General features: G+C 45.2%; 2 protein-coding genes across 2 annotated transcripts in view; one reads left to right on the top strand and one right to left on the bottom strand.

The window, feature by feature from the left end:
* LOC134434980 (uncharacterized) overlaps nucleotides 1-15000 on the top strand; it is a 499130-nt gene that overhangs the window by 224868 nt on the left and 259262 nt on the right. The gene's annotated exons all lie outside the window — the stretch shown is intronic.
* Nucleotides 1-15000, bottom strand: part of nrxn3a (neurexin 3a) — a 479628-nt gene that overhangs the window by 327949 nt on the left and 136679 nt on the right. The window contains exons 8-11 of the mRNA XM_063184079.1: nucleotides 8557-8811; nucleotides 7520-7727; nucleotides 947-1208; nucleotides 110-231 (exon numbers count right to left, since the gene is read on the bottom strand). Coding sequence (XP_063040149.1) covers nucleotides 110-231; nucleotides 947-1208; nucleotides 7520-7727; nucleotides 8557-8811 — 847 coding nt within the window. The remainder of the gene's footprint in view (nucleotides 1-109; nucleotides 232-946; nucleotides 1209-7519; nucleotides 7728-8556; nucleotides 8812-15000) is intronic.

Raw genomic sequence — 15000 nt, 5'->3', positions numbered from 1 at the left:
ATTTGTGCGTGCAAATGCGTCCAGGCATGCGTGTGTGCGCACATGTGTGTGTGAGTACTGTATGTTCATAAAGGCATAATATGCATCATGTGTGTGCTTTTGGACTCACCCCTCTCGCATGTGCGGGCCCAGTAGCCGGTGCCAGTGCAGTCGCATATGAAGCGGTTCCAGCCCTCCTTGCACAGGCCCTTGTTCTTGCAGGGGTTGCTCTCACACTGCTTTCCCGACAGCCTGTCAAAGTCAGTCAAAGTCAACGTCAAATGTACTTACTTGTCCCTCAAGGGGATATTAAGTTGTAGTCTTATTAAAACACACACACACACACACAACAAAACGATACAGTACCCCAGGTGATGCATAACACGACTCAAATCAAAACACATTACATTTATCACGCACGTCTATCGAAAGTGACTTACGGTTAGGTTAGATATAGGGGATTGATAACAGTCCCTGGAGCAATGTCTTGCTGAAGAACACTTCAGAAGGAACACTTCAGCCATACAGTATATGGGAGGTCTTTTTTTAACTAGTACAGGTTTTGAACCTGCAAGATTTTGATCAAAAGCTCCATAATAGTTAGGCCATGGCTTTTGACATTTATACCTCATGGGATGTTTTAAAACATACAAGACAAACAATACAGCATATAGTTAATAGCATAGATAAATAACATAAAGATGCAAATCATATAGCTTGTAGAATAGGAATAGGTGGGAAAAGATAGACCAACAGAAAGACAAACAAACCTATTATGGGTGGGCTTCATGCCAGCACCAACCCTTTCATAAACAAATTCTTGGCGGAATTAACAAATATAGACACACCTGTTACAGGTGGGCTTGATACCAACAAAAATCATTCTGTAAACATCTCCAGTTGGTGGGGATCAAGCACTCCAGGCGATAAATAACAAAAATACACAAATCATGACACATCAACACACCTGTTACAGCTGGGCTTGATGCCGGCGCCGTTCTGGTCCTCTGCGATCTGCCGTATGTCCTTGCTGCGTCCGTCGATGAAGAGGTCCCGTATGCAGCCCACGTAGCCGTAGTTGAGCATGGCGGTCCAGAGCTCGGTGGGCAAGATTAGGCCCGCCCGGTTCTCCGGCAGCCCGCCCAGGTACATCTCGCCCTCCAGGTCCAGGATCTCGCTCTCACCGCTGGCCGTGAAGGGCGTGCGCCGGCTGTTCACCGAGATGGTACCTGCAGTGGTGGAAAGAATAACACAGGATGAGCAGGGCTCTAAATTAACTTTTTTCATCACCAGCCAAAATGGCTAATAGATGTAAATATTACTTGCCAAATACACACTCCCTAATGGATCAAAGTGGCTAGTAGTTTGGTCTTTTATACCAGCCAAACTAAAATTTGACCAGCATTTGGCTGGTTGGCTGGTGTTAATTAAAAGCCCTGAGGATGAGTGTAGTTGTACTGAAGCCAATATACTACATGTGTATACAGTGGGTGGATTCCAATATGCAGACTTCCATCCTCCCTTTGCTCACTTACCTGCTTATGACCTCATGATGACATCACAGACGCCAGAAAATGAATTAAATATCTTGCAAAAGCACAATTCTATTTTCATTTCCTCATTTGCAATCGGGATGTTGAATGAAGAACAGTTGCCCAAAAGTTGTTGTGGTTAGGCTGACAGCGGGGAAACTTTATTGTTTTCTCCACGGAGACAGTGTCAGCAAAACGCGAGGCCACAAGCACAAGTAGAGGATGGGAGGCCGCATAGTGGAATGCACACAGTGTAATACAGTGTACTGTAAGCATAGCAGGATGGGGCTGTAGCAGAAGAACCCCATAAGGACTGTAGCTGTCCTGGAGAACAGAAAACATAGAAGGTAGGCATACATATCAGAGATACTGTTGCTAAGGGCTAAACAACCGATTGGCTCTTGTTGCCAAGTAGGCGGAAGATAAGCAGGCATTCAACGTTTTGGCGTTACGATTTGACCCCGTTCATTCTTATGGAGACATTCGTCAGTGTTCTATCTCCTTGTTAGACCGTCTCTGTCCATATGGACTGTTCACCATTACAGTTTCCGTAGTGGAGGAAACAATACTGCAGGGTGAGTATAGGTGGACTGATGCAAACAGAGTAAGCATACATATGGGCTGTCCATTGAACCAAAGCTCTTCTGTTGCAATACAGGGTATGTGCATACATATGGACTGTTGACCAGGATGAATCCTAAAGCATGAGTCTCTCTTTGTTCCTGTACCAAAACAAAGATACAGCTCATACAGCAAAGAGTTAGCATGCTGAATCTATATGGGCTCTTTGATCCTGCCACAGGGAAAAACAAAGGGTAACACTTTACTTTAGGGATACATCTATTAGCACTAATACATACAATGTGCCTGTATAAGTAACTTGTAAGGCATGTACAAAGAAAAATCAAACATTTGTTAGGCATGTATTCGCAAATGTCTTGTTCATGCACAATAAGGGATTTATTACCAATTTAACCTTAGTAAGGACCTAGTAGGCCTTAGCATTTGCTTAGTACATGCCTTACAAGTTACTTATACAGGCATTAGCATTGTATGTATTAGTGCTAATATATGTATCCCTAAAATAAAGTGTTAACAAATAAAGACACAGTGCTTACAGCAAAGGAATGAACAGTATGCGGTGAGTATACCTACTTGGCATGTTATTAACATGCAATAAAGTTGTCTCATAAGAGTCTAAAAATACAATCTTAGTCAGAAGGGTTTCGTTGTAAGAAACCCAATGTCTTTCAAGCTCCAAAAAAGTTTCCAGTTGCTTCAAACTAAAGTCTGTTCTGACCCTGCCATGTAGTACTCATAAAATGCAGAATTACCGCTAGTAGAAACCTGCCTAAAGCCTCTCGCAAGGACTAAAAGCAAATACTGATTCTACATTTAAAAAAACCTGTTATGTCCTATGAGGACAAGATTTTAACGTTATGCATACAGAGCAAAATAAATGTTTAATCAACAACAGACCTAAGAGTCAGACAGTGACACGGACGACAGCGCGTTGGAGCCGCTGTGGTGACCGGATATTGATCAGCAGTGGACGTGATGACTGCATTCTCTACAGAGGCTGCTCCCAACTCTCGGTGTGTGTGTGTGTGTGTGTGTGTGTGTGTGTGTGTGTGTGTGTGTGTGTGTGTGTGTGCGTGTGTGTGTGCGTGTGTGCGTGTGTGTGTGTGTGTGTGCGCGTGCCTGCATGTATGCATGCGTGTGTGCGTGCGTGCGTGCTTGTGTGCTTGTGTGTGTGCGAGAGCGTGCGTGCATGTGTGTGTGTGTGTGTGTGTCTGCAAATGTGTGTGTATGTGTGTGTATCCGGCATGAGGCCTCCATTTATGGGACTGATGATTTATGGGCCTGTCAGTGTTGGCCGGCGGAGGGGGTACGTGACGGGGAGGCGTCGGGATGCGGAGCTCCAGGGCTCCGGGGGCCTTCAGGTTACTCAGTTGCCCCCTTTAAGAGGCATCCGAGTGGGGAGGGGACGCTCGGCTCATGCCCCTCTAACTCCCACAGATGACGCTCTCAGATGAAATCAAAGTGGGGGCAGGATCAGGCAAAGAGATAAAAGGGGACACACAGTACAGTGATTTAGATGTGATTGCTTGTGCGTTTGTTTGTGTGTGTGTGTGTGTGTGTGTGTGTGTGTGTGTGTGTGTGTGTGTGTGTGTGTGTGTGTGTGTGTGTGTGTGTGTGTGTGTGTGTGTGTGTGTGTGTTTTACGGTGAAGGAGAGAGGAACAGGAGAGTGAGAAAGCTTGTTTAGTGTGTCTGTGCTGTGTAAGGCCCAGTGCCTTAGTGGATTATAGTGACAGTCTACCTACACACACACACACACACACACACACACACACACACACACACACACACACACACACACACACACACACACACACACACACACACACACAGAGTGACAGTCTACACCCAGATATACTGCTTATACCCTCCATCCCCTCAGTGAACCGCAGTGGCAGTGGCGGAAGACTCCACACACACACACACACACCAAATGTCAGACAGCAGCCACCTCGCAAAGCGGCGCTGGGGTCCTGGATCAATAGGAATAATCTAGCCGGAGATGATGACACGGTGTGTGTGTGTGTGTGTGTGTGTGTGTGTGTGTGTGTGTGTGTGTGTGTGTGTGTGTGTGTGTGTGTGTGTGTGTGTGTGTGTGTGTGTGTGTGTGTGTGTGTGTGACTGTGACACCCTCTGTGTCAGCTCAGCTCCAAGCTCTTGTCTACAAGCTTGCATTATTTATGCCCCCCCCCAACACACACACACACACACACACACACACACACACACACACACACACACACACACACACACACACACACACACACACACACACACACACACACACACACTGTCCCTAGGCTCCTGCACGCCAGGTGACACTGAGTGCAGGGTACAGTAGGGTAGGGGGATCGTGTTGGTCTCTCACAGGAATACGAGGGAAATAGACCCCTTCAGAAACGAGATCGTAGGGGAAGTGAACGCAGGGCTTTTAACTAATTTTAAGCTGTGTTAAACACCGGTGTTTTGGTAAAAGTGATCTTCCTAACTTCCTTGGCTACAAATGCTATGCTGCTTGCTTTTGGGCTGTTGTTACACAGCCTACATGTCATGTATCCTTCCCAGAGTTGGCCAAAGTAAAAGTAGAGGTATAAAACAAAACCTGCCATGGTTTCCTTCCAACTAGAGATGTAGAGGATCCAAGATCCGGTTCCGGATCCGGCAGGATAATAGGGTTTTTCAGACTATCCGTATCCGACAGGATCTTAAGCAGTGGATCCGGTATCCGGCAGTTACCTAAAAATCAGGATCTGGGACATCTCTACTTTTTACGTAGCCTAGGCTTTTCAGTCAGTCTTTCTCAACCCCAATCGCTGCATGGGGTGAAAGCCCTTTGGAAGCGGCCGTAGAAGGCAGTGAGCCAATGAGTCTTAAAAATAGTTTGCGCCAACGTAATAAAAATGGCCCATGTGTGCGAGTTGGCTATGTGTTTCAACCCTTTCGTAGGATCCGGTATCCGGTTCCGGATCCGGCAGGATCTTAAGCAGTGGATCCGGTATCCGGCAGGATCCTAAGAATCAGGATCCGGTGCATCTCTACTTCCAACACAAGTAACTTCACTGAGGAACTGGTCTACAGTTACTGTACTGTACATCGATAAACCTAGTTCTGCGCTGGTTCTGTGTTGGATCGAATTTGGGGGTTTTCTTTTTAGATTTTCAGTTTATTTTTCGTAATGGCAATGTATAGCCACTTGATTAGGTACAATGGAGTAACTTGTGTAAATGCTATGTATTATCATCTGCTAGTGTTGTACTTACACCATGAATTTACTTATACTTTTACTTTGGCCACCTCTGATCTTTCCTTATCAAGTAAACTATGGTGAAAGTGAAGCGAAAGCCCAACTGGAAAACTCCAACTCCCATTGTCATTGTGACACAACAGCACTCCACAGCACACAAGTGTTCACTGCACACTGCATACAATAAAAGTGCATTTATGCCTCACCCGTGCAAGGGGGCACTCCCCAATGGCGCCCCAAGGGAGCAGGGCGGCGGCACGGTACCATGCTCAGGGTACCTCAGTCATGGAGGAGGATAGGGAGGGCACTGGTTAATTATTCCCCCCACCAAGCTGGCAGGTCGGGAGTCGAACCGACAACCTTTGGTATACAAGTCTGACGCCTTAACCGCTTACCCATGATTGCCTTTAACCGCTAACCCATGACTGCCCTATATAACTAAACTAACTACACTAAGCATCCTTTATCTTACAGTTATATGGTGTTCTATGAGAATGATAGGAAAAATATTGGGCGCTGTTGCCAAAAGCTGCCACTGATGTCTTTTTCTGCATCTCAGTACTTTAGTTTTTTCAGTTATCGCTTATAGGAGCTGGCCGATGGCCAGATGTTTGTGGAACGTGGTGACTCTTTGTGATTCCTTCTCTCTCCTTTGCAACAAGGACACTGCTCCTGGCTCCGAGAGAGAGAGAGAGAGAGAGAGAGAGAGAGAGAGAGAGAGAGAGAGAGAGAGAGAGAGAGAGAATACTGATTATGTGTATGTTTGTGTGTTCTGCTCTTTGTGTGTGTGTGTGTGTGTGTGTGTGTGTGTGTGTGTGTGTGTGTGTGTGTGTGTGTGTGTGTGTGTGTGTGTGTGTGTGTGCGCCTGCCTGTGTGCGTGCGTGCATGCATGCGTGCATGCATGCATGCTGTGTCTCTGTATGTGTGAGCAGTCATTTTGCAGTATCAAGAGTGTGAGTATGTTCACAGCACGTGAGGTATTTTGGTATTTTAGGGTAAGGGGGCGATGGCTACCCTGGCGCAGGCAGCCCAGTCCTGATGCGTTATCTCTTGCTTGCAGCTCTGCCTGCTTTATGGCCCCCATTTGCATGCCTATCTGATTCTCTAATAAATAAAAAAATAAAACACAGCAATATAAAAATGTCCACCGCATTTAAAGCCGTGGCAGCTTTTTAACAATATAATTTATTAATGAGGTCATTGTAATTTCACCTCTGCTCGGGCGAGATAAAGAGAGCAGGTCGGCTAAAAATGTTCCAAATAATAACAAAACTTCATTACTTTGTGGTAAGTTTTTTTTTTGTAAAAAGTGTAATAGTGTAAGTGCAGTGTTTATTTATTTACTGCTGAAATTAAATGAATAGTTAAGTGCAAATCAAGCAAATGCCATTCATGCATTTACAATATCCCCTACACACTGCATCTGGCTCTCCAACAGAAATGTCTGTTAATATACTGTACCTAGCCTACAAACATCGGAACTTCGCAGTATACATAAGCACATGGTGTTGGTGCTACACGCAAGTTACAGTATAAACAGCATATTATCTACACAATTTAACCCCTATTGCTACAACTGCTACTAATTTTACAACTACTGATAATACTACTACAATACTGCTGCAACTAGTGTTGTAACTGCTACCACCACCACCACTACTACCACTACCGATTCTGCTGCTCTTCCTACTACTACTACTAGCCTACTACTACTACTGCTGCTACTACTACTATTACTCCTACTACTGCTACTACTATTACTCCTACTACTGCTACTACTAGCCTACTACTACTACTACTACTGCTGCTACTACCACCACTACTACTACTACTTCTACAACTACTACTACTACAACTACTACTACTACTACTACAACTACTACTACTACTACTACTACTACTACTACTACTCCTACTACTATTACTACTACTACTACTATTACTACTACTACTGCTACTACTGCTACTACTACTACTGCTACTACTACTACTACTACTGCTACTACTATTACTCATCCTCCTACTACTGCTACTACTACTATTACTCCTACTACTGTTACTGCTACTACTACTACTACTGCTGCTGCTGCTGCTGCTGCTGCTGCTGGTAATACTGCACGTCTATACTTGCATGGGAAGTATAGAAAGTGAGTATCTAAACATATCGGCCATCTTTTTGCTCACCTGCTCGTCCGTCGCGCTGTATATCCACGTGGTACCAGGTGCCGTCGTTGACCTTGTTCTGGGTGGCCTTGACCTTGATGGTTCCGGAGCCCATGTCCAGCAGCAGGTACAGGCTCCCGTCCAGAAGCTCCACCGCAAAGAAGTCCACCTTTGTGTTCCTCAATCCAGCGGCGCCGGTTCCGGGTGCAGCCGGAACAGCCTTCCTGTCCTGTTTAGTTTCATGTAGTGTAGTAGGTTAGTTTATTGGCTTATTTCACAGGGACCATGACAGTTCCAGTTCCAGAGTTTAGCTATGAAGCTACATTTCATCTTTGGACCCTTGAAAGGGCGCTATCAAACAAACCCACCTTCTGAACTATACATAACCATGTCTATCTACGTCTATGGCTATGTCTATGTCTTGAATATGTCATTGTCCTTGCATAGGAAAGTAAGAAACGAAAAACTCTTGTTATGACCAGTCTGACAATTCATACAATTCTTTGAATGGCCAGTAAAGAAACTGTCAATAAAGCTGAATTAAACTAAGTTGCTGTACTGCCTTTAGTTAACTCAACTTGAGACTTTGATGTCTGAGTCCACACAAATATAAGCATTAAATTGAGTCAACTTACAAACTCAAACCAGCATGGCAACTTAGTTTTTGAAGTTTAACTGTCTTGCAGTGTTTTACAGCAGTGGTTTCCAAACTTTTCCCCCTGTGCAACCCCTTGTACATTTCAATGTGGTTTGCACACTCCCTAATAGAATATTTTGGTGTGCTGATGTCCATGAAAGTATGGATTCACTGCACATTTTGCACAATTATTTTGGGGAATCCTCTTTTTACAATAGCCTAGGAGTTAAACTACTGTACAATTCACATGGACCCTTCAGCATACAATTCACCATACAATTAAAAAACTACTTAATGTTCATTAATGATGGAGAAAACCTCACATATCCAACATCCCTCTGTTCAGCTCGTGCACCCCCTTATGGCAGGCTGCGCGCACCCCAGTTTGGGAAACCCTGTTTTACAGTGATCCAGTGCATACCTGTGGTTTGCCGTGGGTGAAGAGGATGAGTCCGTTGGGCTCGGTGGTGCGGAAGTCGAAGGAGATGGATCCCATGCGCTTGGTGTTCCACTTGGGCAGGCTGATGAAGGCCTCGGGCGTCTCGAAGGAGATGGGGTCAAGCGTGGGCACGTTCTCGCACTTGAACTGGGCGTCCCCCTGGATCTTCATCTTGGGGTCGGCGATGCGCGCCAGCCGGGACAGCTCCAGGCGGATGTCGTTGTTCTTGTACACCACCTGCGTCAGACAAACACGGAAATTATTTGTCAATGAATGAGTTAACAAGGCCCTACCGTGGCTGATATGGTAGGGCACACGTTTACCACTCGGCCGACCCGGGTTCGATTCCCGGTCCAGGTCCTCTGCCGGTCCTTCCCTAACTCTCTCTCCCAGCTCACTTCCTGTCTCTCCTTCACTATCCTGTCTCACAAAAAACAATAAAGGCTGAAAAGCCCCAAAACAATACTTTAAAAAAACGAGTTAACAATTAAAATCAGCAATTATGTTTAAAAGATTGTTAAATCAATTCAGAAGTGGTTTTGTTTTACTCTTTTCTTTTAATACATCAAAACTAAACACAAAGCTATTATAAGTACTTATTAATACAAGTGCTTGGTGTTTGTGTATATGACTTGTGTAATACAAAGCAGTTTTCATTTATTTAGAACGGGTATTTGGGGCATTGTATTGACAACAAACGGCTATGAAAAAAGAAAAAAAACTAATAGGGATTGAGTTTTTTTTAATTATAACAAACTGCTTTTTCAAAACACAAAGGCTTGCATTGCTATCATTTCCGAACACAACCTGTGTAATATAAAACAGTTTTTATTTATAAAAGAGGAAGAGGGCTCTTATTTATAACAACCTGCCACCACACACAAAGCCAGGGCTTGAGTATTCATTTGCATGACCTTGCGAGGTGTATATTATTGTCTCCTTTATCTGATTAGGATTTTATTTTCGGTTGTGCCCTTTAATGGATGCAGCTCGCTTGTGCCTGGCATAACACCAATGGAAAGCCACTTTATTAAACTTTTATAAGTATTTTTGACCTGCTGTAGGACGTTTTCATAATTCAATTTAAAAGTATCTTTCAGAACAGTCTCACAAGGTGGGGTAGGTAGACTGACAACTTCACGAATTAAAAAAAGAATGACTGCATTATATGAAAATGTGTTACGTAATGCCATTTGGTGGTGGCGGTGACAGTGGCATAGCGATGCAGACACAGATTAGCCAATTGTGCAGTTCGCTAATGTACTGTATAAATGGTGTTTTGTCAATATCAGTTGGCACAGTGTGTAGGATAAATGAGGATGCTCTGTGTAAAGCATCCCTCTTTTGAGTCCTAATGTACGTACATACTGAGGAGGTTCATTTCCTCACAGCTCTGAAACAGCCATTAATGTCACTGCACGGGGATACTGATGTCATTGATGCACAAATTGAGGGATCCGGCCCAGCCCTGTCTCAGATGCGGCCGACAGTCAACAATCGTCTAGTCCAGTGTTTCTCAACCTTTTTTTAGGCAAGGCACCCTTTCAATTCATGAAAAATTTCAAGGCACCCCAAACCAACAAGCCGTAACATGGCATTGCATCCGATACCACACAAGCTTAGAAAAGTAACACGTTTGAAGACGTCACACGACCCATGTTCGAAGTTGCAGCTGACTGGGGTGACCTATATTTACTTTATTGTGCGTAAATGGCAGATGAAAGATTCCACTGACTAGCATTAACTTGTGTAATATAATACATATTTGTCTAAATTGACAATTTATTTATCAACCATGTTTCCGTGGCACCCCAGGGTGTCCCAGCACCCCTGTTGAGAAACAATCGTCTAGTCCACAAACACACAGTCAGTGCCTTGGCTTGATTTCCCCTCACGGTTTGCATTAGTGCCTATGCCTGCTGTACTGGATCTGATTGTTAGGATAATGACAGGATGGAGAGGAGAGGAGAGGAGAGGAGAGGAGAGGAGAGTGTTGAGGGGAGGAAAAGAGAAAAGAGCAAAGAAAAGGAGAGGAAAGCATTGTGCCTCTATGTCCACAGAGACTTCACTCCTTCTCATTGCAAAATCTGATGTCATTGTCTCTCTACTTTTACCAAACCCACTGCCCAAAAATATGTGCACAGAGACTGCCCATTTACACACACGGCCTTTGTACAAACACACAATAGCCACACTGGTGTGAAGACGGAAAACAGTCAGCCAAAAATAACCCTTTTGATCAAAACAGTTAATTTGGCAAAAAGGCCAGTCTTTGTGTGTGTGTGTGTGTGTGTGTGTGCGTGCGTGCGTACGTGCGTGCGTGCGTGCGTGCGTGCGTGCGTGCGTGCGTGCATACGTACGCTCAGCAGAGGGCAGCTTACGGTTAAAAGGCTGTGAAACATGAGCTTGTTAATGATGGGAAGCAAATGCGCCCCAAAAAGGCTGCTCAGATACACTATACGTACGGTATACAGCACAGTGTTTCTAATGGGCTGGAATCGCTATTGATATTGTAGATCAGAACACTGTGAACATGGTAGTGATACTGTAGAGTCAAGGCCGCTGACAGCTTTTGCTGAGCCCAGGACAAAGTCATCAGAAACAGCCCCCCCCATTCAATACATGCAATAAACACTCAATTTTGGGCCCTCTGTCTTCCTGGGCCTGGGGCAATTGACCCCTTTGTCCTAAGCCGGTCGGCTTCCCTGACTGTAGCTTGGTAGAGAAACGGTAGCTGAGCAGTGTAGAAAATGTCTCCCAGAACGTTTCTGGAGGCCTAGAATTGGTGTTGATATTGTAAACCTTAACAGGCTAGAGTGATACTTGGGAGAGAAAAGTGTAGAGTAGAGTAGTGGATAGATTTCCATAAAACTGTTTCCCAGATAGATTGTACACTGTTCCTAGTGGCCTAAAATTGCTGCTGATGTTATACCATTGATGTGAATGAACATACAGTACAAGTGATACTGTAGCTGGGTGACAAACTGCAGAGGACTAGTGCAGATGGTTGCTACCAAATTGTCTCTACGATACATGGTATATCCAAAGAGGTTGGATATTTAATAAAGAGGAATCGAAACACGCCCACTCAATGCAAAAGCGCGTGCTCAAAATTCGGTCTCCTAAGGGGGCGTTGTCCCTCCTTCTTCTTCTCTTTTCGTGGTGTTTGCACAAGACGTGCGCTACCGCCATCTACAGCGCTAAGGGGACTCCATTTATTCTCAACCTCAAGACTCCGAAGGTCTCCTAATCGAAGGTCTCCTAAAGGGGCGTTCACCCGACGTAAAGTGGAAAAGAACCCGACTGCTTTATCTCCCTATATATACGATTCTCTGCTATAGCGTTTCTAGTGGCCTGGGGTTGCTGCTAATATTGTAATGTAGATCTGGAGATGTAGCGAGATGCCTCGCTCGGATTAAAACCAGGGCCTCCAAAATACCAGACTAGGGTACTGACCAGCCATGACAGTCAGAGCACACCCCAAACAGGGAAGATGATGTGGGCTGGCTTAGGCCCAGGGAGAGGTACTGTAGGGTCCAGAACTGCATCTCCATTACATTGTATATATTGGGAGGGGGGTTGGGGGGTCAGCGCCCTGCACCCAAAATTATATTAGTGATAGACAATCCCATCCAGGGGTGTAGTGGGCACGGAACGCGGGGGCACGCAGTCTCTCCTGAAGTGAGATTTTAAAAAGATCTTCTGCCCATGTTTGAATACAAAAAGGAATGATTACATAGCAGTATTGCAGGTGATTGACCAAACAGATGAAAACGGATAAGCAATGACGGTAGATTAAGGACAGTTGGGGGGTTTGACATGATAAGTTGCCTAATTATTTGATGACGTTAAAAACCGCATACACCCCCCCCTTTAAAAATCCCCACTACACCACTGCTCCCATCACTGGAGACAAACTGCAGCGGAACAGTGTAGAGGTTTTCCACCAACATGGACAGTTCATACAGTATTTCTACTGGCTTGGCTTGGTGTTGTGGTATTGCTGAACATGCAGTGCATTAGTAGTGGTACTGCAGAGATGTCCCAGCGTAGTGGGCCAGTGGAGATACTGTCCACCAAAATCAACAGCTTATTTCTACTGACATGGCTTGGTACTGTCACCTTGAACATACGTATAGTAGTAGTCACACTGCAGAGATGTTCCAGCTCATTGGTTTGACAGTCAGAGCAAACCTATACTGTACAACCCTTGTGATGGTCACTCAACCACTGGAGAAAACCTGCAGTGGAGCAGTGGTGATTTTTTTTATACATCATTATTACACAGCATTTCTACTAGCTTGGCTTGGTGTGTGTAGCTGTGAACATAGTGGTGGTACTGCTAGAGATGTTCCAGGCAGGTCTGAGATCAACTGATAATCCTGGCAGAGCTGACTATAAATCAGCACGCGTCTCAGGTGCTCAAGGGGAAACCACTGGACTGGAAGATTGTCTACTCCCGCCTCCCAAAGAGTCGATTCTAGTGGAGCTCTCTGCCCCTCTGTCTCTGTCTCTGTCCCCCACCCTCTCTCTCTTTCTCTCTTTCTCTGTCTCCTTCTGTCTTCTTTTGCTTCTTTCCCCACCTTCTTCCTCAGTCCTTCTAGCTCTTTTTTCTGTTCTTTTCTCAGTCCTTCTTTCTTTCTCACCCTCTCTCTCTCTCTCTCTCTCTCTCTCTCTCTCTCTCTCTCTCTCTCTCTCTCTCTCTCTCTCTCTCTCCCCCCCCCTCCACATCTTTCTCTTCATTCCTCCCTCTCTGGTTTTCTCTATCTCCCCCTCACCGGGCTCTCTGCACAGACAACCACCATGGGGTCATAAATACAAGCATCGGCTGAAGGGTCTGGACTAAACCAAAGGAAAAAAAGAGAGACTAACCATGGCCCTGTTTATCCCAATGGATGACAAAAGTGAGTCTGTGTGGCCAAATGGGGAGACAGTTTATTTCCCCAGGTCCTGTCCATGGAGCAAATAAAACAGGCTTCAGAGAGATTGAGAGCGGTCTTGGGTAACAGTCTAAGAGAGGACAGCATCTCTCTGGAGGACTACTATGTATGCTACTTAAATCAGGTTTAAACTAAGGACACCCCTATGAAATCCACATGATTTCAGTGTACTTAACCAATTCAGGAGTAATTAACCAGTGTTCTCCCCCATCCCCCCATCCTGAGCAATTTGATACCGTCCCTCTGCGCTGCTCCCTTGGGGTGCCGTTTGGGGCTGCCCCATTGCATGGGTAAGGCATGAATACAATTTTGTTGTGTGCAGTGTGTGTGTATATTGGAGTAATGTGTCACAATGGTAACAGACATTTCCCCTGCTGGACTTTCAGGAAACACTTAAAGGACACGCTCGGTCATTCATACAAAATACATTTCTAAAAGCTGTTGTCCACTGCAGCTGAAACGCATCCTTTAGCACTCTTCACCGCTGGTACTGTAGGTGGTGGTGCCTGGTTTCCTCTATGGTAGATGTGAAATTTGTGGCTGAGACCAAACAGTTCAATCAATGCTCTTTTCATCTGACCACAGAGTTTTGCTCCCCCTGAGATTCCTATAGATGATTTTGTTTCTCTTCTTTGTTGTGGCTTATAAATACAGATACCGATACAAATGCAGAGGTGTTTTCAGCTTTTTACAACCATGTCCAGTCACTCTACCATACCTGTACACAAAAGCAGTGTTCGGCACCTTGACTAAATAGAAAATAAAACACCTGTCATTTCCTCACTTTCCTGTTCACTAAACCAGCTGATTAGAACTTTGTGAGTGAGTGTATAGTACTTTGTGAATACACTATATAATTTGGCTTTTAACAAATACTATCATTACCAATGGAAAGGTTCTCTGTTAGAGACACGATTAATCATACGTGCGAATCGACGAGACTTTTGTTTCAGGTGTTACATTTTTCAGTCATCATGGTGGCACTGTCAGGGAAGCTGATAGGGTGGGACACAGGGGTCAGTTGTGCCAGGTGCAGGGAGAAGGGGGCCCCTCATTACATGATATGAATTGAGTGGGCGGCCATTTCAGATGACTTTGTCCTGGGCCCGGCCAAAGCTGTCAGCAGCCCTGTGTGGTACAGTACTGTAGACATGAGCTGTGTGCCGCAGTGAGAAATCCTCTCTCCGAAATGAACATGAGAAAATGACGCAGCTGTCACCACCGGCTCGTCTCGTCTCATCTCGGCTCCTCACCGCGCCACACCAGTCCAGTCAGGCCCCCGGCTGTCACCGCAGCCGACCTTGACTGACCTTCAGCAGTTTACACGCTGGGAAATCACGGAGGCGCTGATTGGACAATGATGGCTATTATTTTGTTATGTCACTGTCTGCTGTCTTCGCCTCTGCCTCTGCCTCTGCCTTTGACGCAGCCAGTCCTGATGATAACCTGATGTGTTTCTGTTCAGAATGTAAATCTGCTACTCCCC

This window comes from Engraulis encrasicolus, chromosome 19 (assembly GCF_034702125.1).
Source record: "Engraulis encrasicolus isolate BLACKSEA-1 chromosome 19, IST_EnEncr_1.0, whole genome shotgun sequence".
Taxonomy (NCBI): Eukaryota; Metazoa; Chordata; class Actinopteri; order Clupeiformes; family Engraulidae; genus Engraulis; species Engraulis encrasicolus.
Note: the sequence above shows the minus strand (reverse complement) of the source record. Positions and strands in the feature narration are given on the sequence as shown.